Raw genomic sequence first — 23,890 nt, 5'->3', positions numbered from 1 at the left:
TGCTTGGACTGAAAAGCACCATGACGCTTGATATTTGTGTATTTTTTACTTGTCACCACATTAGAGTACCAGGAAAATTAAAAAGCGTCACGAGCAACATTGAACTGCAAAAAATGTTGTCATTGTCCTGGCTGCTCAGCACAATCTGGCTAAAGCGACAGTCGATTTTTTTGTTTTGTTTTCCTTCCCTGGAGCCATCGTGTGTGGCAGCCTTCCAGCAGTTCATTTTAGTGTTACTTTTATTTTAGTGTAAGACTAACATACGAGAAAAACAATTGCAATGAGATGATTTTGGACGCATCCACACACCCTTGAATGCAAATTGTCCACCTGCAGAGGGCAGTGAGTGTACACATTTGAAAGACAAGCCAGCGACTGACTCCAGCGTCAATTGCCTGAACAGGGTTCAAACGATGCACCGGTGATGCTGATGGTGCCTTTAGGATGAGGCCACAAACGGATGGAAATGAGACACAATTTGCAGCAAGCACCCGGACGGCGCGCCATTAAGAAAACGCCACTTCTGTTTGTTTAGCTCGCTCATATTTCAGCTCTATGGGGAACTATAATAAATGTGTACTAGGAGCAAACCCATGCCTCTTTCCCCGCATTGATTCTCCATTAGCCAAAATGATGCATGTCTTCCTATTTGTGGTGTTTTTCTTCCCTCTCTCATAATTCCATTACTATTGAATCTCAGGCCATTTCTGGGAATGGCTATACTCGCCAACGTGCACATTCTGCATTGTGAGTTCTATTTGGATAATTAATGTCAGGAGAACTTTATAGCTACGCGCATTGAAAAACAGAATTGCTCCGTAAAACAAGTCCTCGCTCGCGCGCAGGGGATGAAGAAATGACAGGAAGGAAATAAAAGTGGGACCGGGGAGTTGTAATGTGCCAGAATTTTAGAAGATGTAAAGCTCAGGTATGGATGGTTGAGTGGCAGGTCAAACTCAAGAGAGCTAAAAGGCGCAGGTTGATTTGATTGAACGTTACGAGGATGACTGTCGTGAGAGATCTTACGGGTTTGACCTCTGGAGCTATGAAAAGTCAGCACGGGGGAAAATAAAATGGTAATTGTTTCAAATATGGGCGGGGCATTTATGAAACGGGGTTGAAGGCACGAGCCAGTGACAGCCAATCCTTTAGCACCATATCGAAGTGATAATGTTATGTTACAGTTTTCAAGCAAGCTCCTTCATGTGCTTTACTTCTTAAATATAGAATGATATGAAAGCGCAGTTAAAAGGCACTAAATGCACAGTTTGATTGTGAGAACATAAGCGAAACACAACCATCACAGTCCAAATCAACCTGGATTAAATCCAGTTTGAATGCTATCGCACAATGGTGAATGAAGTTCACCACCTAATGTTGTGCAAAGGAGAAGCAAGTAGCACCCTTCCACCTGTGGCCCATTTGGATGTGCCTGGGCCAGGTTAGCTGTGGCTTTTAACGCAGTGTCAAGCATGTGGAGGAGCTACCAAGCTAGCAGACCAGGTAGGCAACAACGTAGCAGAATAGAAGGACTCCCTGCGGTCCACTAAAGTGCATGCGTGTGCTCGAACGGTCAGGAACAGACTCCATGAGGGTGGCGTATTCATCCAAAATCCTCAAGTGGGGCTTGTGCTCACAGCCTGGCACCAAGCTGTCTGATGGGCATTTCTCAGAGAACATCAGATAGAGCAGATTTGCAACGGTGCCCTGTTTGCTTTGCAAACGAGAGCAGGCTGGCACAGAATAGAACACAGACAAGAGCGAGTCTGGAAAAGCTATGGAGAACACCAACTGCTGTTCGGTCCCAGGAGGAGATTCTCAGATCCAATGTCAGATCGTGTGCTGGTGGCCCCAGACCTCAACCCAATCAAGGACCTCTGATTTCATTTCTTGATTTTTTCCATTGCTATCAGTTCCCAAAATAAAGTGCAGCAACACTGGACTTTGGATTTGAATGGTTGGGTGACCAACTGCAGCTTAATCACAATCATCACCAAAGACAAAGCTTTCCCTTTTTCTGAAAGAAATAGTTATCTTGAGGGACACAGGAGTGGATACTATTGTCCCACAGGGAGACAAATTGGACCCGTCAAGCCTCATTGGGAGGATGACTGAAATTGGTTTGTGGTTCTGCTTCTGCACTACCAAATAAAATAAAAAAACTCACAAAGGGCATGAGATGGGGCACAAGGGAGGGAATGACAGTGAAGGGAAAATTAGAGCAAAAGAACCTGCCACGGCCTTTGCACATTAGTAGCGGTGCCAGTGAAGCAGGGACAAAAACCTTTTGGGGGTGCAAGGCTGCTTTAACATGGGCACAAATGCCCGCCAGGCATGCTGAAGTCAATGAAAGCATAGGCAGCTTGTGGATGATTCAATGAGATGACCTGTGGTTTGTTTGTGCTACCCAAGAAGGCTTGGGTCAAGGCCCAAAGTGACATTCCGTTATTCCTCTTCTCACTGGAGCCTAATTGTACTGGGCAGCCAGGTTAGGTTCATGGTATCTCCTTACCGTTTCACACCAGTTGCAGGTTCGGCAGCTCGTATAACAACAAATGTCAAATGATGGTAAATATGTCAACCGTGCGTGGGCTTTCAATCTCTGAAATTTGTATTTCAAATATAATTGACCTAAAGAATTCACTAATAACCCTCATTTGTTTTATTTTGGTCAGAAATCACTTCGGAGTGTCTTTAAAACACGACAGACAAGTTAATCATTTTGTATACAAAGAGAGAGTTGATTTAGAGCAAAAAAAAAAAAAAATAGAAGCTAAAAAACAAGAGCAGAGCTTGGTAAGCAACATTCCTTGATCAGTTTACACAAATTCCCCCTGTATGATGTTAAGAAAAAAAAGATGTAAATTTCACTCAGGCTGTTTGATCAACAATGTGACATTAAAATGAAAGGAAAATAAGAAAACTGCCACTGGTGCCACATCATGCATCAAAGTACGGTTTGACATGGGAGTGAGTGTGTGCGTGTGTGTGCGTGTGTGTGTGTGTGTGCGTGCGTGCGTGTCTTATGAAGGATCCTTAAGGACTGGTCCGGCCGTCAAGGTCAAATCAAAGAAAAAACAACAACGAGAGCAACAACATCAACAACAAGAACAACAGCAATATCAACATCAACAACATCATTAACATCAACAACAACCAACAGAAAATAAAAATGAGACGGGGAAAAAAAGCAAAACAACAACCTCTGGTTCAGAGTGTATCTTCATCTTTGGTATAAAAATGGCCGTCCATGGGCTGCATTTGATCCACAACTAGGAAAGACTACAGAAATTGTCAACAATTTCCTCTATTGCTTTTGCACTGATTGATCTCAACCATAAGCTCCTATACTCTACTGTTTTTGTTTCACTGCCATTTTTTTTGTTTTTGTATTTTTGTACGTTTTATACATTTTTTTTCTCGTGTTTTTTTTTTTGAGATTCGCAGTGTGACAAGCAAAGCGGGCTAAAAACATCTTAAAGCTCATAAAAAAATGTAAAATGTGGCAGATAAAAAGCTGTAATGTCATTGACAGCAACATTGCTTGGTAAATAATAATGATGGCCATAAAAAAAAGCGAGTTCAGCATTTTGCTGACAGACTGCATCCGAGACGCAGGACGTTTCCTTATAGTTTTCTTTTCTTTTTTTTTTTTTGTCTTCCTCATGGTGAAAAAATCTCTTCAGAGCTCAAGTCTTTCCGCAACAGGCATTTAGTTCTTTTAACACATTGTTACATCTGACATAATCATTATCAAAGCGTTCTTCTTGTGAAGAAAAGAAAAGAAAAGAAAAAAAAAAGCTCTTCTCTATTAAATCTGTACAGCTTATGTGATAGATTCTGTTTCCTCTTTAAATGACACATCCAGTTTCTCAAACCTTCCAAGTGGTCCAAAATACTGATTCGCTTATGTTTCTGTTGTGTGTTGCCCCCCCCCGACTCCGCCCCAACCAGACGTCAGACTTGAACTTGCAAAAAAGTCACTGGCGCCCTTAAAATTAAGGCCATGAAGATTCAAGAAAAAAACAACCAAAAACAAACAAACACTTTGTTTTTCTCAAATATATCTAGAAAAGTAAAATTTAACACTAGAACATAAAAAATATCGAAACCAACGTTTAGCTTAGTATCTGAGGAAGACAATCTCTGTGTGTATCTCAAACATGACTCCCTCTTTCTAATTACAAAATAAACTTCAACTTCACATTCAACCTTTTTTTTGTCTTTTTCTGTCTTTTTTGTTGTTTTTGCTTTTTTGTTGTTGTTGTTAAATTGGATGAGAATTTTCTTTGAGAAAATTTCCTACCTTCCTTGCGCCCAGCCCTTTGGGCAGGTTTTCACACGTAAAATTTCATTTCTTTGCACTGTGCCCCCACAATATCCCAAACCCTTTTTCTCAGCATCCAATGCTTCCTTGTTTTTTTTTTTTGTTTCCTAGTTGACCAGGTAGAAAATGAAAAAAAGTGTCTCTTTTTGGTGCCTGGGCAATCTGGAAGCAATCTTCTCTTTTTTTTTTTTTTCTTTTTCTTTTCCTTTCCTTCCCCTACATTCCCCCCTCACATTCACAGTGCAGCCACCTTATGTCTCAAGGCAACGCTGTCACAGGAACATTCTCTCAGGCCGTTGCTATCTGATGGGAAAGGAGAACACATGGAGAGAGAAAAGATACAGTTGCAATCAAAATCGAGGAAAAGAAAAAGCAATAAAGATGACCTTCCAGGCTGGGGACTAAGCGAGGCAGTCTGAACAGAATCAGAAAAGTTCCAAATGCTGCTGCCAGAGGCATGCAAGTAGCAAGGAAGTCTCAACTCGTAACCTTCACGTGTCACAAAAGTCCGAACTGCAGCATGTTGAAATGTCCTCAAGCAAGATACTGAACCCCAAGTCGCTCCTAACCTTGTGTCATCACTCTGGGAAGATGTACCTCAAAGTTCAAATAGAGCTACGCAAATGAAAGTCCATTTATTTTGAGTAATCATTAAGTGGAGCTTAATCCACTTTAATAATAAATATCTGTGTTATTGTAATTTGAGTTACTATATTAAACATAAATGAATTGTTGCAATCCTCCGACCGTTTGAAATGAACTAACTCATCAGGTTTTATAGTGCAACAAAAACGTCAGTTGTCAGCAAGGACACAATTTATGACACATGCATTTCGGAACGTATTAAAATCACATTCGATAGTGCTGTTCAACCTATTCAAATAAAAGCCATTTCCTTTTATAGTCACAATAAATAAACAAGACAAGCAAATTAAAATGCTTTAGGCTATTTCGAAAAGATATTTTTTTGGACCCTACATTCTCAGTTTAAAATGACATCAACCATTTATTGTGTCATAGTCACATGCATTCCACAAGCCTATATTATATTCCGACTCATTATTTCTGTGACGCAACATCATCTGCTCGATTGAGTCGTGTAGCGGTCGGAAACGACAAACGTAAGGAATAACTGACCTTTCCAATCTTAGACTTACTTGGACTGGTACGAGTAAGCAGAAACGTGGTCGGCGCCACCGTCCACTTGAATCTGTTGCTGCTGGCCAGTCACCTCCTGTGATGAGGGAGTCTGAGGGGAGGCATCCGTCACCACTCCCTGAGAACCCACATTGAGGTCAAGGGTCAACTTCAAATACAACCAATGTTATAGGAGAAATAATAATGCAGGCTAACCCTTGATCATAAATATGGGATTAAAGTGGCAATAGAGCTTTCGAATTTGATTGGGTGGTTCATCATCAGGTATTGCTGTCTTGAATTTGAACATTTCATCTACGGCGGACGCCAGTTCATTTAAGCAGTGCACAACATTTCCATTTCCAAATGTCATTTATCTAATAATGAAGCTAATAAGGAAATTGGGATGACAAACAGACAGCGCGCTCATAATTGAAAAACGTACAGTGCAGACGGATCAGTGTGCATATCATTATTTAGAAAACAAATGGAAATAACACACAGAATCTGGCCATTTCTTTTTCCAGCTAGCGAGTGAGCCATCAGATTTTCTTTTTAATATATGCACAACGCTAAAGAGGATCCCCCCCCCCCACACTGTATTGTTCACAACAACCTGCTTTATATTAGAACTATGCTTGCCCGCATCATGTCAATCACTTTTAACAAGCTCTCAAAGATACTGCAAGGTGTCTATATATCAGCCCTCCAGACACCGCATGATGCATCGATATCCGCTGGGCCGCTAATGCCGCCACTGAGTGGACACTGGTGAGGAAGGAAGGAAGATGGAAACGGTAAACAGGGGCCCGAGGCGACACGACGACTACATCTCTCTGCCGCCTTCCCGCCCGCTTCTGCATGCGCCTTTCGGAGAAGAGAGGAGAAACTAATGTGTCTGTCAAGGGGAAACTGTCGTTGTCTGTGCTTGCGGGGCGAGCCAGAGCGCTGCGGCTGATAGATAGATGTGTGTGTATCGGCTACCTACAATCCCCAAGCATGTGTGTGTGTGTGTGTGTGTGGGAGGGAGACAGCGGCGGCTGCACTGCATCTCACTTGAGCTCCTGTCATCTGACACACGACTGATAGTCCATCTAAATATGACCACAGTGTCAGCTGCCAGACAGCTTTCCCACTCTTCCGCGTTCATGATTTGTCATATGCTCCACAAGCTACTTAAATGTAAAATACTAGGAAGTAGGGTGACCATCTTTTGGATATTATATCCTGAGATAGCAATTTTATTTGCTGTCCCTAGATTCCATCCTCTGAAAACGCTGATTTACTATGTCCCGCTAAGCATAAAAGGATGTCACTGAATTTTCGAAATCTCAAAGACAACTGAAATGATGGTTTTGGGTCCTAAAGATGGTCTATAGGAGAAAGGAAAAAAAAATGCATTGAAACATTGCATGCCAGCCAAATGAATGAATACTAAGTTATTTCAAAGTCCAGGCAAAAGAGGACATCAGGTAAAAGTTTTTTTTTTTTTTGCCTTAGTCAGCATGCTGAGTAAGGTAATAACATCCTGGACAATTTTAAAGTTATGGCGATAGAGGGTTTCTCGTAAAACCTCTGAGTCAGCTTGCTTTGCTTGTGCTTTTTTATTTTTATTTATTGGTAGTGGGCCAGCGCATTTATTTGTAAAAGAAGAGCAATTGAAAGTATGCTTTAAAAAATGTGTTTGTTAAGAGGCTATTTGTGAGTTGGTTCAGAAATGGTTAATGTTATGGGAGCGTAAGTGATTGGCCTGTCAGGAGTAATGAAGTAAGTCTTTTGGTAAATTGTCTGACCATTATTGATTCTAAGCACACGGTGCCTGGAAGTCTTACTTCGACAGGGACGGCTGTTGGAGGCACAGGAGTGTACTGGGGAATGTAGGTCCCTTGCATAGGCGCTGCTGCGGCAGCGGCGGCAGCGGCAGCAGTCATATACTGAAACACACACAAATGACATGCATTAGCATCCCTGCAAACAATCACTCACGAAATGATCTTGAGTCAAGAGGACTATAGTTTTAGTTTCATACCAACATGTGGCTAAAAAGCAAAGAGTCAAGAGGACTATATTTTTGGTTTCATACTAACATGTGGCTGAAAAGCAAAGAGTGGAGAGTCTCTGTTGTCTTTGCGTTATTATTTTATAGCCACAATTGCGGAGGTGGATTTTAGTGAGCTGCATAAAACTCCTGTTTTAATTAATTCATTTGACCAGAGACAAGGAAAGGCAGAATTGAAAGGTGCTTTGTCATAGTTGATTTTGTTGTAATCATGAGTTTTGATTTATATTTATGCACTGTGTATTATGTGCAATATATATTAATGTCATGATAAAACTGCTATCTGAATTTTGATGATTGCTTTTTTATTGGGGCTCATAATGATGGTACATCCAGAGTTTTGTGCGTTACTGTGAACTCCTTTTGTTCACCCAATGTCCTTTGGAGGGCGCCAAAAGAATACCAGTGCACTCCACATGAGAGCCAAACAGAGGAGCATGCGAGGTAAACCAGCAAAAAAGGAGGAGGAGGAGGAGGAGGAAATGTCCCGCTGTATCATCAAGACTTCACAGGCAGGCAAATGTGCAAGAGCGCAACTGAGAAAAAGACGGAAAATAGAAAAAAGACGCTACAGGGAATGAAAGGAGGAGCAAAAGGAGAAGAAAGGGAAGGCCCCCTTCCTTGTGGCGTCCATTCCTTTAGTCACGCTTCCCCCATGGCCCTTTTAACTGGCTCTCAGCTCGCACCATGATGGACGTTTTACAGATGTGACACAGGTTGGGTTACACGTTCACATGCAGCATGAATGAACACTCAGGCATGATTTGTCTGTGTGTTTTAATTACAACATGCCTGCATATAAAGAATGATTTATCTGCAGTGTGGCCTCAATATTTTCTATGATGGACTATTTGGACCTCCCCCACCAATGCATAATAATTGTTCATATTGTGCATGCTCCAGACAAGGAAGGGTGGATGATAATGCTGCTGCAATACAGTGCAAACGGATGTGGAATCAGATAAAAGCCACCGGGCTTCCTCTTTACCTCCACACTCCAGCTCAGAAAAAGGAAATGTAATTCTTTGCTTAATTCTCCCCCCTCCCCCTTACTGCTGGTAAGAATTTGTGACAGCAGTCCAATGTAGGATGTAGTAATAGCATTATTTGGCTGCAGGCCCGGTGGTGCCGGTGAAGTGTCATTACGAGCGGTGTTGCTAATGGATCGGGTATGGCTCCACCGCTCGCTGCTAATGAGAGAAGCTAAAGGCCATAGACATGGATGATTAACTCCCCCCCCCCCCACCCATGTAGCTGCTATACACGGCCAGGAGGATGCCCCGAGATGGGAAGTTGTTATGCGAGAGTGACTCTCGGTGACTTTAAGGTTATCTCACTGTCTCCATTGTCCCGCTCACAAAGGGCTGAGGTGAAATAGCCAGACTTGGTGACACATTACCAGGAGCCTTCTTCTCGTGCACCTTCCTGTCACTTCCTCTCATCCTGCCATCATCTAAAAGGGCCTATGAGATTGTTCAAGTGACCTTCTCTTTGGCAAATCAGAATCATGCATACCAATTTCTCCCTCTCTCTCTCTCTTCTTTTTTTTTTTAATCTTCTCCTTCCCATTTACCCATTCAGCCGACTCACTTCTGAAGGCTGCATGAAAGCAAATGAAGTGAAGAAAGAGATAATTAGCAATATCGGAATGTACCTGTCAAAAGGGGACTGTCCATTTGAAATGTTATATTTGGCTGCAGAACTCCATATTGAATTTAATTTTGCTTTAACAAAAGGATTCAATACAATTTTCCCTTTAACCATAAGCATTAGTTAAGCTATTTAAGCAGCGCTAATAATATAATATAATATAATATAATATAATATAATATAATATAATATAATATAATATAATATAATATAATATAATATAATATAATATAATATAATATAATATAATATAATATAATATATAATAATCTGTACATTTGGGACATTTGACAACACAGTTCCGATTAACAATTGGGGCTGAAGAAACAATCCAGAACATTGTCGAGAAAGCTTACAAAAGTCAAATCTGCTACTTTCCATCAATAAAGGAATGGCCGATACCTCACACAAATCTGTCTTGTGTGGACATTGAAGCTGTCAATTACCACTGTCACCATGACAACAGAAACATGCCTTGTATATAGGATGACAGAAAAAGGATAGATAGATAGACACGGTGGAGTGAAGGTCCCCTCTTGTCATGTCAAACACTGTCACCTCCACGCAAACACACATGCAAAGCCAAACAAAAGAGGAAAAAGCTAATAAGCGCCATCCGCTCTGTAATGGCAACGCATGACTGATAGACTCTCGCTAAGTGTTGAGACCTCGCTGGTGGTAAATAAATGAGCAAGGGAATAGGCGACGCAATAAATCACCAAGAACTACGGACGGCACATCTTTGTCATCCATAACTAGCGCGCCTAAGGTGCCTTAGTATTCCGCAATCGTCTTGCTCAAAATGAGCAAAGAAAATGGAGTTGTTGTTTGAAGCTATAACGCCAACTGGTTAATAAGTAACTGACAGTAAACACACACAACTCATGCAGGTTGTGTTTTGACAACTATTTGATTCAGCGCGACCTGACACCGGGGAGCGCCGTTTTGCATCTATATGAGATTTAATCAGCTGTGAAAACAGTAACAGACGCTCGGGCAACAATATTCTTTGATTGTTTACAAGCAATAAAGCCTCCAGTGAACATATTAAGGGAGGAAATCTGAGTCATAAGAAATGACATTCAGACCAACGGCGTTATAAAGAGAAATTCAATTTTTCGGCCCCAAATGACGCACAGATCATGTCAATGAGCGTACGTCCATATTCGGTTCAATACGTAACTGGTGGTGTCCTTTGCAATCCATCAGATATTATCACAGCCTTTTTAAACCATCTTGTGGTGGGTAATAAAAAACAAAAAAGCCACATTCCAACGCAGTGACCAACAGACGAGCACTGAGTCACACTTTCTCAGCACAAGGTGACGTTTTCCTTCCTTTTCCTTCACAACAGAGCAAACATCCAAGCTGATTGTCAACAAGACCCATTTCTCGGAAAGCTACGCTCACCAAACCAGGGCCGTTGGATTCTTTTCTCCATGGGAGGAGGAAAGCCGCAACCATACACAGTTTGCGGATCAGCCAAGTGTATTCTGAGGTGTGGCGGCGCCCGGGCTTCAGAGTTAAACCACATTTTCACCAAGCGCTACGGTTCAATGATAAACTGATTTATTTTACACCACTGCGTGTGTTTTCCAGATAACTGCACCGGCCGTGCTTGCCTTATATGGAAACTTGCAAGATCCAACCAGGTTGCTGGATGATCCCCCAGATTTCACCTCGAATATTATTCGTGCATGCATCTATTTTTTTTTTTGGAACATCAAGTCCACTTAATTTGAGGAGTTTGGCTTTCTCAACGAGCCACTGTGAAAAGTTGGCTAGCTCCGATGATCAAATGTTTTATGTGTGTGCAGTTCACCGATGGAGAAATAATAAGCAGACAGAAAAGTGGTGAAGCAAAGAAAATTCAAGACTGCCTTTACCTTGTTCCTCTTGTACAAATGATCAGATATCAAAAGCCATCATTGTGGATTAGCCGAGAGGATGTCTAATCCTGGCTGTTAGCACAGCTGGGGCAGATTATGCTTGGTCATTCATGACAGGACCATCACGGTCACTGACACGTTGCTAACTGCTCACTATTGTTTCACTCGCACATTGTGGTTAAACGTTAAGGCCTTTGTATCTCCTACAGTTCATTTTTTTTCTCATCTAATGAGTCAATACAAACATCTGACACTCTAATGCTCAGTTTTGAGCACATTTCAAAGTAATAAAGACATTGTTACCTCTCTGACAACGTCAACCGAGTTTGACCAAAGATATATTTCGCAGAACGATTGAAATGAAATAGAATTATTTTTCAATTCTTAATCGAATATATAGATTTCATTCTATCAGCAATCTAATCATGCAAAAGAAGATGATGAGTACTCATGCAAGGGGTACTCACACTTCCTGTAGTGCCTAGGGACAGATGGTTCATCTGTTGGGTGAGGGGACCCATCATGCTGGCAGGCTGCATGGACATGGTGTGGTCCATGGCTGGCGTGATCACTGCACCCTGGATCAACAAAGCAAACGGAGCACAACATCATGAGTGCATAGACACACAAGAAATGTAACGAAAGAAAGAAAGAAAAGGTACTGCAGATGCATAAATAATACTAGCCGGTGCGGCTCATTGATTGCTAAGCAGCTTTCTTTTCTTGGATGCTGGGCAGGTTTTCCCTAATGGACGGGTGAGAATGCTGGAAGCTTTCGCACTGCCAAGGAACACAAGGGAAACATGTTGCTCTTTCTTTCCCTGTCACGAGAGTACTTCATTCCAAATGCTGATGCTCCGTGAGGAACATAAACCCTTCAAGCCATTTTCCACAGCTCAGCTTGTGTCGCTTCTCACTTTGTGTGTGGGGAAATTTAACACAATGAAGGATTTTCGGCAGAGTGTCAGAACGCTGTCGTCTAATAGTACAAGGGGGGCCTCGCTTTACAACTGAGTTTTGGAGCTACACGAACCTACACTTGAGTAAATATGTGGATGAAAAAAAGTTAAATATATCAAATGATGTAAATGATATTGTAACGTATGTTCACACGGCTACCGGATTAATGCACACGAGCGGGCCTCCAGTTTGACACCTATGATTATCTGGTTTTCCAGGTCCCCGGTAAAAAGCCTCATAGAAGCTATCGAAGGACTCGTACCCGGCGGTACATATGAAACGCTGTACAACCATAAACAAAACTAAATCGTCTTCCTATGTACTTCTTGTTTTGATTTGTACATCAATGATTACGGGCAGCACAAGAAGGTCAAGATGGAGAGGAGGAGAGCTGGAAAGGAAGGGAGGAAGGAAGTAGCACCTGTAACCGATTCAGCCGCTGACAATGCCTTCATAATGGCGATGGGAGAGCAACGGAAGGGCTTAATTCACCGGCGTGTCAGGGTAGAGTTAATCCGATTTGTGATTTCGATTTTCCGTGTTTGTGAGAGGGAGTGTCTGAGCAAGAGAGAGAGAGAGAGAGAGAAAATGGTGGTGGTGGTGGTGTCAGTTTGTGTGCGTGCGTGCATGTGTCTGTATGGTTTTATGTCCCTGAACTGACAGACTATAAAAGAAAATTAAAGAGTGACATGAATGCCAAGGTAAATTTTGATGTCTCTCTTTTGTGCGCGTACATACGTGCCTTTCGGGGAGTGCTGGAGGAAAAGCTGTCACGATTAAGATGATATTGATCACCACCATAGGGGGCCCTGGGCTGCTACCAGCACTGATACACTCAAGCGCCCAAGACAATGTACAGTAAATAAGAAATTTTACAACCCGCAATGTTTTCTTTAATGGGCGCCAATTAAAAGTGAAAAGCGTTTTCAAGGACTGATGGATTGCTGATCAGTATCAGATGCTTTGCACACTCTGTCACCGCACGCTCAATAGAGCAGATAAATGTCACACACACAGCAGGTGTTTTGCCTGACTGATTCATTTATGAGCACAAGATCTACCTACACCTTGTGAAAAAGACTCACCCGCCGTATGTTACTTAGAGAAATGCTTCTCAATTATTTTCTCTCATGCCCTCCTAGGAAGAAGAGAATATTTCACGACGCCCCCCAACTCTCCTCACTGACTATAAATAGTATCATTTGTCTATAAAATCATAATAAGTACAGCTCTGCATGATATTGTCGTCTAATTAACATCATCTTGCAAATACGATTAAAGGACAGCAAATGGGAAAAAAAAATATGCAAAAAGCTATTTGTGCAAAACATTCCTAATAACTACAATTCAAGAAAATGTGAGAGCGGTGAACTCGTAAAAAATACGTCTTGTTCTCCATGGGCATTCCATCCTATTTGATCACTATCTAAAATGCTGGAGGTGAGCGTTCCCGCATCCAATAATTTTGATCTATCTGCTCCTTTGCTGTAGGTGAACACATCCAACATGACGCCTTGGGCATATCTACTCTATCATGGCTTCAAATGTTCACTGGCATCTTGCTGCTTGCTAGAGGTGATCATTTCCTCACTCTCGGTTCAATCGCCTGAGGCAAGAGAGAATCTCGCACCGGACACCACCATTCAGACAGGAAAAACAATCTCCAAATTGACCCGCAGAGGCAGCTCGAAAAGATTTCACAACACACGCCAGGAATGCGTTACAGTCAAATCCTCCCAACCGTCAAACGTAACCACAAGGAGTCTTAGTCAAACAATGCGTCACTTGTAATCGACATGAAAGAGAACCCTGACTTCTCTCAACACGTTTTTCTGAATGACTTTTTCAGCGTGCCGTTCGGAGCCTGATGTCGGCAGATGTGTGCATGTAAAGGTGGCACGCACATGCCTGCAAACAGATGAGTCACTCAGAACCAATTCGGTCTTTATTATTATATTTAACTCGAACTGATTGATTATTAAATATTTTGCCAGATTGGATGGCAAGAGTACAACGTTGTCTACCTGAAAGGTTCATCATATTTGCCAAAACAACTCGTGTGTGTGTGTGTGTGTGTGTACATTCACATCCTTTGTGTGTTTTATTCATGCAGTGTTAAAATAAAAAAGAAATCGCTCATAACCGCCTTTGTCTGCTGACTGTGGACAGAGAATCCACCCTCAGGCACATTTCTATTCATGTAAGTCCCGAAAAAAGAAGCTGCATGTGGGGGGCTTTTCACTCTAATCCGCAGCATGAATCCCCCCTCGGAGCAAATGGCTGTTCCACGACTAGCAACGTTGTGGGAGACACACACACACACAAGTTATTTCCAAATACCTCCACTGACACTTAGAAATTGAGGGTTCACATCAAATAGCTCATGAGTGCTTCGAAGGTGGCCTGCAATATACCGGGGAGAATATCCATCCATTTTCTGAACCGCTTAGTCCCCACGGGGGTCGCGGGCGTGCTGGAGCCTATCCCAGCCGTCATCGGGCAGTAGGCGGGGGACACCCTGAACCGGTTGCCAGCCAATCGCAGGGCACACGGAGACAAACAACCACTCGCACTCACAGCACTAGGGACAATTTGGAGTGATCAATCGGTGTTTTTGGGATGTGGGAGGAAACCGGAGTGCCCGGAGAAAACCCGGGGAGAACATGCAAACTCCGCACAGGGAGGGCCGGAGGTGGAATCGAACCCGCACCCTCCTAACTGTGAGGCGGACGTGCTACCCAGTGCGCCACCGAGCCGCCAATGGGGAGAATATCAAAGTCAAAAATAGGGCAAATAGATCAGTTGTTGACGGTTAGATGTATACGATAGGTCTGCTATGTATTACGTCGCTGTCTTAATTCCCTTTTATGGGGATTTTTCCTTTGGTGGATTTTTTAGCTTTTGGTCAAGGTGAGACAACATCTTTGTTGTGGAAAAACATCGAAGAGTAACAATAAGCCAGGGTCAATGATGACATCATGCGAGACCTTCCACATATATTAAACCGTGTTTTCGAAACGCCGTAAATTCAATTTGATTAGTTGAAGAAAAAGCACATTTGAAGCAGACCGACATTTTGCAATTACTAATTTGATCAGATTAAAAGAAAACACATCATTGGCTCAGTCTGGACCTGCTCAAAAAAAAAAAAAGGCCAAGACAGTCCGCGGACAATGAAGAAGCAATTATTTTGAAATGGGTCTTTAATCATGGTTTGGAAAATAGCTTTTAGCTCTTCTCTATAAACAATTATTTATTTCGCATGAGTGTTCTGCTTTTCCTTTGACTTTTGGGGGAGAAAAGAGTACTGCTGTTGAAAAATAATAGAAACGGAACTGGCAAACACCCATAAAGGATTCAACTCGACGTTTGACGACTGTCCAGGTATTTGTCGTCAACAGATGAAAAAAAAAATTGAAAGAGATGACGGATCAGTCGCCACCCATTGATTCGGCAATATCTCAGGGAATGCAGGGGATGGAATTTCAAATTCTGTCTTTTTATCTCTCGCTCAACATTGTCAGTTGTAACGTACTGCTGGCTACAATTCCAATTACGGTGACATATTGTAGTTGTAAGCAATAGCTTAACTCTGATAGTTTGTGTTCAAACACATTCCATTAATCAAACCAAAGTACTCATGGTAATGAGGTCATTATCAAAGCCCTCTTACTGGGGAGAATGCGCCATTTGGATGGATGCGGATGGAGTCATGTGTGCGTGTGAGAGGATCAAGGTGTTATGCATGTAAGATGAAGCGTGTAACACTATTTGTCATGTCTTTGCAGGAGGATCTATTTCTCCACGGGCTTTGACTCTCTGATGCAAGTTTTCCTCCAACTTCCATATATAGACATAAAGCGGATTCACACACAATAAGCCAATCGTGATTTTATAGAAGGGGAATTGAACCATGCGGACTTTTTGGGTTTGTAGCCTCATGGGCGGAGCTAAACACAATAAGTCTTAAGCCGTGCAAAATGAACAATGAAATGATGGATGGCTCCCACTCGTGTCCTTTTTTGGTCATGTGTCAGATCTTGAGTGGAATGAGCAAGATGATCAAGATTATAGCGCTGAGGTTATTTATTTATAGTCATGAAATAGCTGCACTTGAAAGAGTGATGACAGAGAGAGAAGCAGAGTAGTCAAATCCTCAATAGACAAATCCAGCAGATTGACAATGTTCCTCCCTCTATACCCGCAGTGTGTTTTTAATGTCAAGCACCGAGAGGGGTCTCTCACAGTGCACTGATTCTCTCCGTCCGATTAGAGGAGATAGTTACGGTCTGATTCCAAGAGGCCCCGGCAAGCATCTAACTGGCACTGAGAACTGGTCGGGGTGGAGGAATTCAATACTCCACCTACGGCATGTAAGGGCCGATGCACTCCAGCAAATGCACATTCTTAGCACAAACGCTTCGTAGAGGAGGGGAAGGAGAGAAAAAAAAACGGGGTCTGGCTAAGTCATGGGGAAAGACAGCAATGCTGCGCTTGGTTGGCGTCGCGGCTACGCTTTGCTCTTTGCAAGTCGGAGAATTTGTGTGTGACTGCTGATCTGTATGTAAGGGAGATTTAGCCCTATGGATGTGTTGCAAGCAATATGAGTGCACTCCATTTGTCTTTTTTTTGCTTGCAACTTCTGCTGACTGACAACAACAACAAAACACATGTTACAAGAAGGGAGACAAGTGGAGGATCCCAAAACTCGTACAATGAAGAATTCAACCTTATTGTTACAGTTACTACCGCCTATATAATGTGGGTGTATTTGTCAAAACAAAAATGCATCATTGAAAAAGAACAATGGTTCCAGTCACCATGCAAAACAAAACAAAACCTAATCTACCTCATGTTATTTATTTGTATTTATAAAAAAAAAAACATTTAACACAATACAATAGAACCCGAGCAGAAGCTAATTAGCAAGGTTTTTAATTCATGAATTACCTTTCCTTCCTTCGGGTAAACAACCAACCTGCTAAGCTTAATTTAATAGAAACGTTTAATTAACGTAAATGATGCTTATTTGGGCCGAGATAATTTATTCATTATGATTAAATGACAACAAACACCTTTAGTGGAAGTTTTAAATATTCGTATAACAATTGTATTTAAGGCTTTTCAACATTGCAGCCCAGTCGAGTCAGGAGGAAATACTTTGAGTAGCCCTGTGAGCTCCAATGCTTGGCTAATTTGCTGTGATTCAATGAGATGCTGGCAAGCTTTGTGCGGAAGGGAAGGGAAGGGAAGGGAAGGGGCCTTTCACAGTTCAGGGGGCTGGGAGCAGACATACTGTAAAGCCCGGGCCATAAAGCCAGACAGCTTGCTAGCTATCATGCACCGATGCTTTGCGATAGCCAGGGTTAGCGCCGAGCAGCCGTTTGGTGTCGGCCAAGTCATAGAAACACAATGGGGGAGTGGCCGTGGGGACGGATACGGACACATGGCTGTTTTCCTGCTGGCACAAAACGGTGAAGATGCAACATGCCAATGTGCCAACGCTTTCAGGAGGTCTCATGACATATTGTTGGATGATGGACAACAGACAGTCAAACAGGCTGGATGGGAATAACTGGCATGTTATCAATCACGCATATGGTCATGCATCAACACAACAATAAAAATGATGACGTAATCAATCAATGGAGGGCTTTTTTAAATTCATTGCCGAGTGGCTGATAAATTGCATTGCATCGCTCGTGACTGTCAACACGTGGGTCGGGACCCAAAAGTGGGCCGCAGATCATTTTGGGTAGGTTGTTGATAGCTCATAAAAAAAAATACATGTCAGTATTTTGATTTTTTTCAGAAGAGCAGTGCGCTGTACCCACAAGTTCCCACATAAAAGATGTAATATGATTGTAGGTAAACTTCACCTATAAAACAGCCCTTCAAAATTTACTGTACATGTATTTTCAGAGGCAGTTTCATTGTTCTTCACTTCTATTAAATGGGTTGCTACTTTGCAGTAACAAAAAAAGATGGGTCCCACGGTGGCAACTGTTGAGATCTGACCTAGAAATCATTTTGGTTATATTTTTGGTCACGTGCACATGAACGCAAGCCACTGACTAGAGTTGTTGGGATTTTCCAAATTTGGAGATACATGGTGGTTAGAGGAAAAAGCCACTTAACGGGATTCTGACACACCGACGGTCTGGCCTCATCTGGGTCATGTAAGTGCTATTCCAATCTTCAAAACAAGCACATTTTGCAACAGTAGCTCTCTGCTGACTACAATAATTGTCAAAAAAAAAAAAAAAAAGAGGATGATGCAAGCAGGCTCAGACGCTCTGACGCAGCGGAGACAGAGTGAGTTAAGACAAAGAAGTCAGGAGTTCATGCGTATTGAAGGTAGAGAGAGAGAGTGGATTGGAGGGCAGCGGCTGCTGAGAGTATGTCGGCCGCTTTGGTGACATGCTGGGTCCAGATTACATGTTCACTGTCCCACAGCAGGAGTGGGAGTGAGAAGGATAGGTCTGAGTGGTAAATGACCACAGCAGGCAGCATCATGTGACTGCTTGAAAGCACTCATGGAGTTAGTGCTGGACCAGCAACCCATTTTCTCTGACGCTTTGCTAACATTAAATGCGATTGACACATTTAATCAATACCCAGGTTTAAAAAGCAGGTCATTCAAGTAAAAAAATGATTTTTACTCATAAAACTTGTCATCTGATCTGCTAAGCATTACTGGAAACTAGATTTTAGACCAACTAAAAACAGGTCTAAATTGTGGCGCGCGCGGTGTATTTTTTTTAATCACTACATGTATTCTTTTTACATAATATATGTGGAAATAATCCTGAAGCGTCATTGCTCATTGCCAGGGTAAGTAACACTAACCTTGAACATCTACACTGCAGACTGACAAAGTGTCTGCCAAAACCAAACGATCCTGCACCACTGCTTGGACAAAAGACTGCAGTTGATAAGGGAGGTCCTTCAAAATGAGCCACACGACGTTTATGTTCACACTGCTAAAAGTTTATCGGCATAGTGGGGCTCTCTGAAGTGTGATTGTTTGCATCTGTACTTAAAATCAAGGAAGTCAAAGAGGGGTGACTCAGGTAGAAGTTGAGGAGCAGAGAGCTCCTCTGAGGAGCATTTCCTTCAATACTGCTCCACACTGTGCTTTAACAAAGGCATCTATTATGGTAATCATTTTCTGTGATAGAGTTAAGAGGATATTAAGGAATCAAACGTGAAGCTATTACTGATTCCCACTCACATTCAATGAATGAACTGAGAGAAGAGGAGAACAAAGTGCACTAGATGTGCTTTAGGGGACACAAAAAGCCCCAAGCAAAGCCTCTGGCAGAAGGATTTAAAACCTTTATTGAGCTAAACAACAACACTGATGCCGCTAGGATCAATTAAAAGGTGCAACCTCAAACTGCTTTGCCGCTGATGTCTTATTTTCTTCACCATTACCAAACTTGCCTGGTGCACTGGGGCTTAGCCATGCGCGACCTCAAAATGACCTTACACTATTGACCCAAAGTTGAATGTACGGTAAATGTTCGTTTAAATTGACCCCAGTGGCCATTCATGGGCAGCTACTGAATACAAATGAATAATTGATGACTTACTGTAGGTTGCATAACATATTGGTGATGAGGCATCCATGATGTACTCTGGACCTAGAGAGAAGAACATACGGTTTACCATGAGACAATCGAAGTACCTAAATTGACATTCGCAAATTGTCTGGGGATTGGAAGTTAAACAATTCAATTGCTTAAAAGTTGAAACGACTCACTAAAGTACCTCAGGTGGTCGAGACAATATACCTCATTATTAGGAACGTTGTGACTGCTGCATAGACTTCATTCATTAGAGCCTTTCTCTATTGTGATAATGCCATTAATTCCAAATGAAGTCATGGTACAAATTTTCTCGGAGGTGGGGAACACGCCATGATGGAAAAAAAACAATTTTCTTCTTTTCTGGATAAGGTTTTAAAGCGATGCCAAGCATCACAACATGCAATGTCACCAATATAGGGATACGGCCACTGACAGCAACAAGCACATTTTGAGATGCACTGCAGAGAATTAGACAGCTTGGAGCAGACAAACACACAGGCTGGCCACTGATCCTGCTAAAATGATTTGATTAAACAAAGACAAACACAGAATAATCTGCTCTAAGAGCAATAAATCCTCTGAGTCAACCCAAAATCGTGATTTGGACTGGCATCTAAACAAGCATGATGCTCAACAAAATTAAGCCAAATCTATTTATTTAGAGAGGCAATGTTTGTTCTCCACGGCTCTACCCAAGACAGGCAGAGTTCATTTTCAAATGGAAATGTTGGTATATTTAGGACAAAATATGTCAGGCAGTAGACAACAAAAACAAACAAACAAACAAAATAATTACTCTTCAGAGGATTTTGGAAGATTTTCACCATTCTAGGGTAAAGAATGGCTTTCAACAATTACTCGATTATTTTGCTAATCAATTATTTGTCGATGAATTGATTTATTTTTACAGCTCTAAGGCTTTAGATCACTTTTTAGATGTTGATCTAAAGCGGATGGATGGAACAAATATCAGGTTAGGCACTTCCATGCAATCTTCCTTTGATAGCCGATCTGCAAATGTCCACTCCAAGATTCGCTTTCTTTGTGTCCACATTCAATCACTTGAGGTCAATGAAAAGCAGATTATAAAAGAAAAAGCTTATCAATGACCCTGTTGAGTAATAGCTCCTTACAGAAAATTGTGGCAGGGAGTGGGGGGGAAAAAAACCCCAGCAAGAAACAAAATTTAGTGTCAGAAATTGAGGCGCTTAGGGGTGAGGAGGAGATTATAAAGTATTGTTTGCCGTTCAAAGGATTGATGTATAAAAATAAAATAACAATGCCTGTGGCAACATGTCGCTGATAAAGTGCTTGGATATAAAGCTGGAAGGAAAAACACTTGTATCACTTAGATGAAAGCATATGTGTCACCGGCAGGGGCAATGACACTTCATTTTTTTTTTTTTTTGGGTAGGGAAATACAATGCATGGACTATTAATGGCATCCAAGACGGCTGGCATCACTGTGCTTATGAACAGAGCACAAAACACAATTGTTCCCCAAATGACTGCATTTATTAATTCCTGCGATATCTCTCGAATATAAACTTGGGTGCGATATTGACGAGAATGCTTTTATTCAGGGGTAATTTCCGAGATTAATGCTGATGACAATGATGAGGATTTCACAGTCTGCGGTGGCTGGCTGGGGACTGCGAGAATTGATTCAATATTGAGCTAACTCATCTATTTAGGTCAGGAGATGGCTCGTGTCTTTTCAAATGGAAGGATTGGAGCTCATCTTTGCTAGCCACCTGTTATGAAAAGTCATGTACAAATAAAGATGGATTGATTATGTGCTAGCATGACATGTCTGCTTTTCTTGTGATGGGGATCAATGATTGATTTATGTTTGATATGATTACATTTACAGTATGCGAGTAATTTGGTTTCATTTGATCAGGTACGAGGTGAGGTTGTGTCCATGGATGAACGTTCTTCAACCATCTTTTATTGAACACGTGAAAGGTGTAAAAAGATTCACGTTGAACTTTCCGGTGGATGGATGGATGGATGGATTGGTGGGTGGATGGATACATAGACGGACTGATGGATGGATGGACGGACTGATGTATGTCAGATGAATAAATGGGCATTTTTGTACTCCTTAAACTAATCATGAGAGAGTATCATTGATCTTGTGCGGTGCGTATAAGGCAGCTTGAAATGTCTTTGTCTTTCCTTTCTGTCTGGCTTTTCAGAAGATGAAGGAGCCGCCGTGACTGGCTGAAGGGCAAAATCACTGGCTAGGTGGCGGAGCCGCCGCAAGGATTAATATTCCTCAAAAGCCCGGCCATTGTTTTTGATAAATCAATTTGGGAAGCCTTCCGATGGCGGATTACAGACGCGCACTGGCCCACTTTTCTCCTCCCCATCCTTCTACCGCAGACCCTTGACGGGTTTTAATCAAGTGAGCCGCCGCCGCCGCCGCAAAGACGGAGGGGGCGCAGCAACCTTCAGCAACACCATCCCGCCGACTTGTAGCACTGGAGCTCCCGCCGCCACTGCCGCAACCAGCGACCGGCTACCCCTGACTTTGCTGTCTGTCCATCTGTCGCCCCCGTTGTTCCACCTATCCTTCATCCCCTTCTCTGTGTGGCACGATTCTTGCGCATAGCAAGCAGCACTAATGTTAAGCGATAGTGGCAATGGCGCTGAATGTTTAGATTTTGCTAAGGCTGTTGCGTGAAATGCGGGCTGACAGAAAACTGTTAACACTCCTGACATCTTAGCGAGGCAATTTTCACGATCCTGTTCTGTTCTGTTTCATTACCCTCACAGATCACAGCGATGAGGAATATGGAGCTTCACCGTGCAAGTGCTGGCAATTTTACTGCTTTACAAAATGAATAAATCCTTCACCGTATTAACTTAGAGACTGCGCAAGAGGTCACGCAACGAGATGGGAGGAGAGTTTGTTTTTCCATGCGACTTGATAGGTGATTTTCTCTCCTTTTTTTGTTTAGACGCCTGTTGTGCTTTCCGCCTATGAAACAGATGTCATTGTGCACAGCTGGAGCAGGCAAAGAAATGATCAGAGAACGCACGCTGTTTTGCAACCTGTCCCCTTTTCCCTTTTCTATCTCCGCAGAAAGCCCCGGCAATTTCACATCCATACACTCTGCCGCCATTTTCCATAATGCAGTGTATTAAGGCCCACCTGATATGTGGAAACGGGCGAAGCAGCGATGAAGGGCGTGATGGAGGTCTGTGCGATCATGCGGTTGGTGGCGATGCTGTAAGGCGAGGAGTAGAACCTGACAAGAGTCAAAGAGGGATGTTAAGAATAGTGCAGCACCGCAAAAACAAACATGATCTGCAAGGTTAAAATAAACTTGACCTGACTAAACTGGATGGCAAACTGGATTATAAATCAGTATTGCTGGGTGGAAACACACACACGCTGTAGTTTAACCCTGGATATAGTAAACATATTTTATATAACACTTCACACAGTCCCTTGAAGTGCCTTATGGTGTTTGCCACAGAGTTTTTTCTTTTTTTTTCCTACATCAAATGGAGCTTTGTCATTGTATAAAGATTTTTTCTTTAACACCCAAGCCTACATAGCACCATGCTGTGGCTGTCTGGATTAAGGAGCAAGCTTGGAGAAAAGTCCATGCATTTAAAGGAGACAAGGTTTGACTTTAGCTTCAGAGAAGGGCGGGGAGGGGGCGGGGGGGACTGATATGCTGCTTTATTTCATTCCTAAGATTCTGAGACTTTGTGATTCTAGTCCAACAGTCTCTATTCACCTAACCTGTATCTGTACTGGATTCCGTAGCCCTCTTTGGAGCCGGTAAAAAAAAAAAAGCTTCAGTGCACTCTTTCCGGGTACATTTAAACATGTTGCTGGGACAGTCATTTATCCAAGAGCATTATATCTTGGCAGGGTGACAAAGTGAGAACACGCACGATGCAAACCTATTTAAAGACATTCTCCTTCCGTGCCCCTCTGCCATTCTTTAGCTGACCCTTTCAAAGAAAAACTTATATTACAGCTTGGTATTGATTACCTTAATCAAACAAGGAGTTGGAGGCACTACATTAATCTTTATGTATGGCAGGAGTATTGATTTGGCTCCCATTTGGCAAGACGTGAGTGTATTAAAAGATGCCAAGGTCAGACTCTTACCCATTCTGCATTGCAGCAGGATCATATGTTAACGCCATGCCAGTCTAGAAGGGAACACAAAGAATAAACACAAAGGAGAAGTGACAAATGGATCACAAATAGATGACAACAAGGCCCATTGAAACTGAGCGCTGCACTGAA

General features: G+C 42.3%; 1 protein-coding gene across 7 annotated transcripts in view; it reads right to left on the bottom strand.

The window, feature by feature from the left end:
• The window catches only part of rbms3 (RNA binding motif, single stranded interacting protein), a 166,440-nt gene that overhangs the window by 4,011 nt on the left and 138,539 nt on the right, over nucleotides 1–23,890 (bottom strand). For 5 of the 7 annotated variants that reach the window (XM_088365121.1, XM_088365122.1, XM_088365116.1 and 2 more), the window contains 6 exons: nucleotides 23,750–23,793; nucleotides 22,775–22,871; nucleotides 19,618–19,668; nucleotides 11,530–11,640; nucleotides 7,297–7,398; nucleotides 5,485–5,603 (listed from right to left, as the gene is read on the bottom strand). In XM_088365121.1, coding sequence (XP_088221247.1) covers nucleotides 5,485–5,603; nucleotides 7,297–7,398; nucleotides 11,530–11,640; nucleotides 19,618–19,668; nucleotides 22,775–22,871; nucleotides 23,750–23,793 — 524 coding nt within the window. Of the gene's footprint in view, nucleotides 1–3,633; nucleotides 4,631–5,480; nucleotides 5,604–7,296; nucleotides 7,399–11,529; nucleotides 11,641–19,617; nucleotides 19,669–22,774; nucleotides 22,872–23,749; nucleotides 23,794–23,890 lie in introns of those variants that run through there. The other 2 variants (XM_088365118.1, XM_088365120.1) reach the window with 2 other exon arrangements.

This window comes from Syngnathus floridae, chromosome 21, assembly GCF_059516105.1.
Source record: "Syngnathus floridae isolate MCC-2025c chromosome 21, RoL_Sflo_1.0, whole genome shotgun sequence".
In the NCBI taxonomy this organism is placed as follows: Eukaryota; Metazoa; Chordata; class Actinopteri; order Syngnathiformes; family Syngnathidae; genus Syngnathus; species Syngnathus floridae.
The sequence above is the reverse complement of the archived record's forward strand: the minus strand, read 5'-3'. Positions and strand labels throughout refer to the sequence as shown.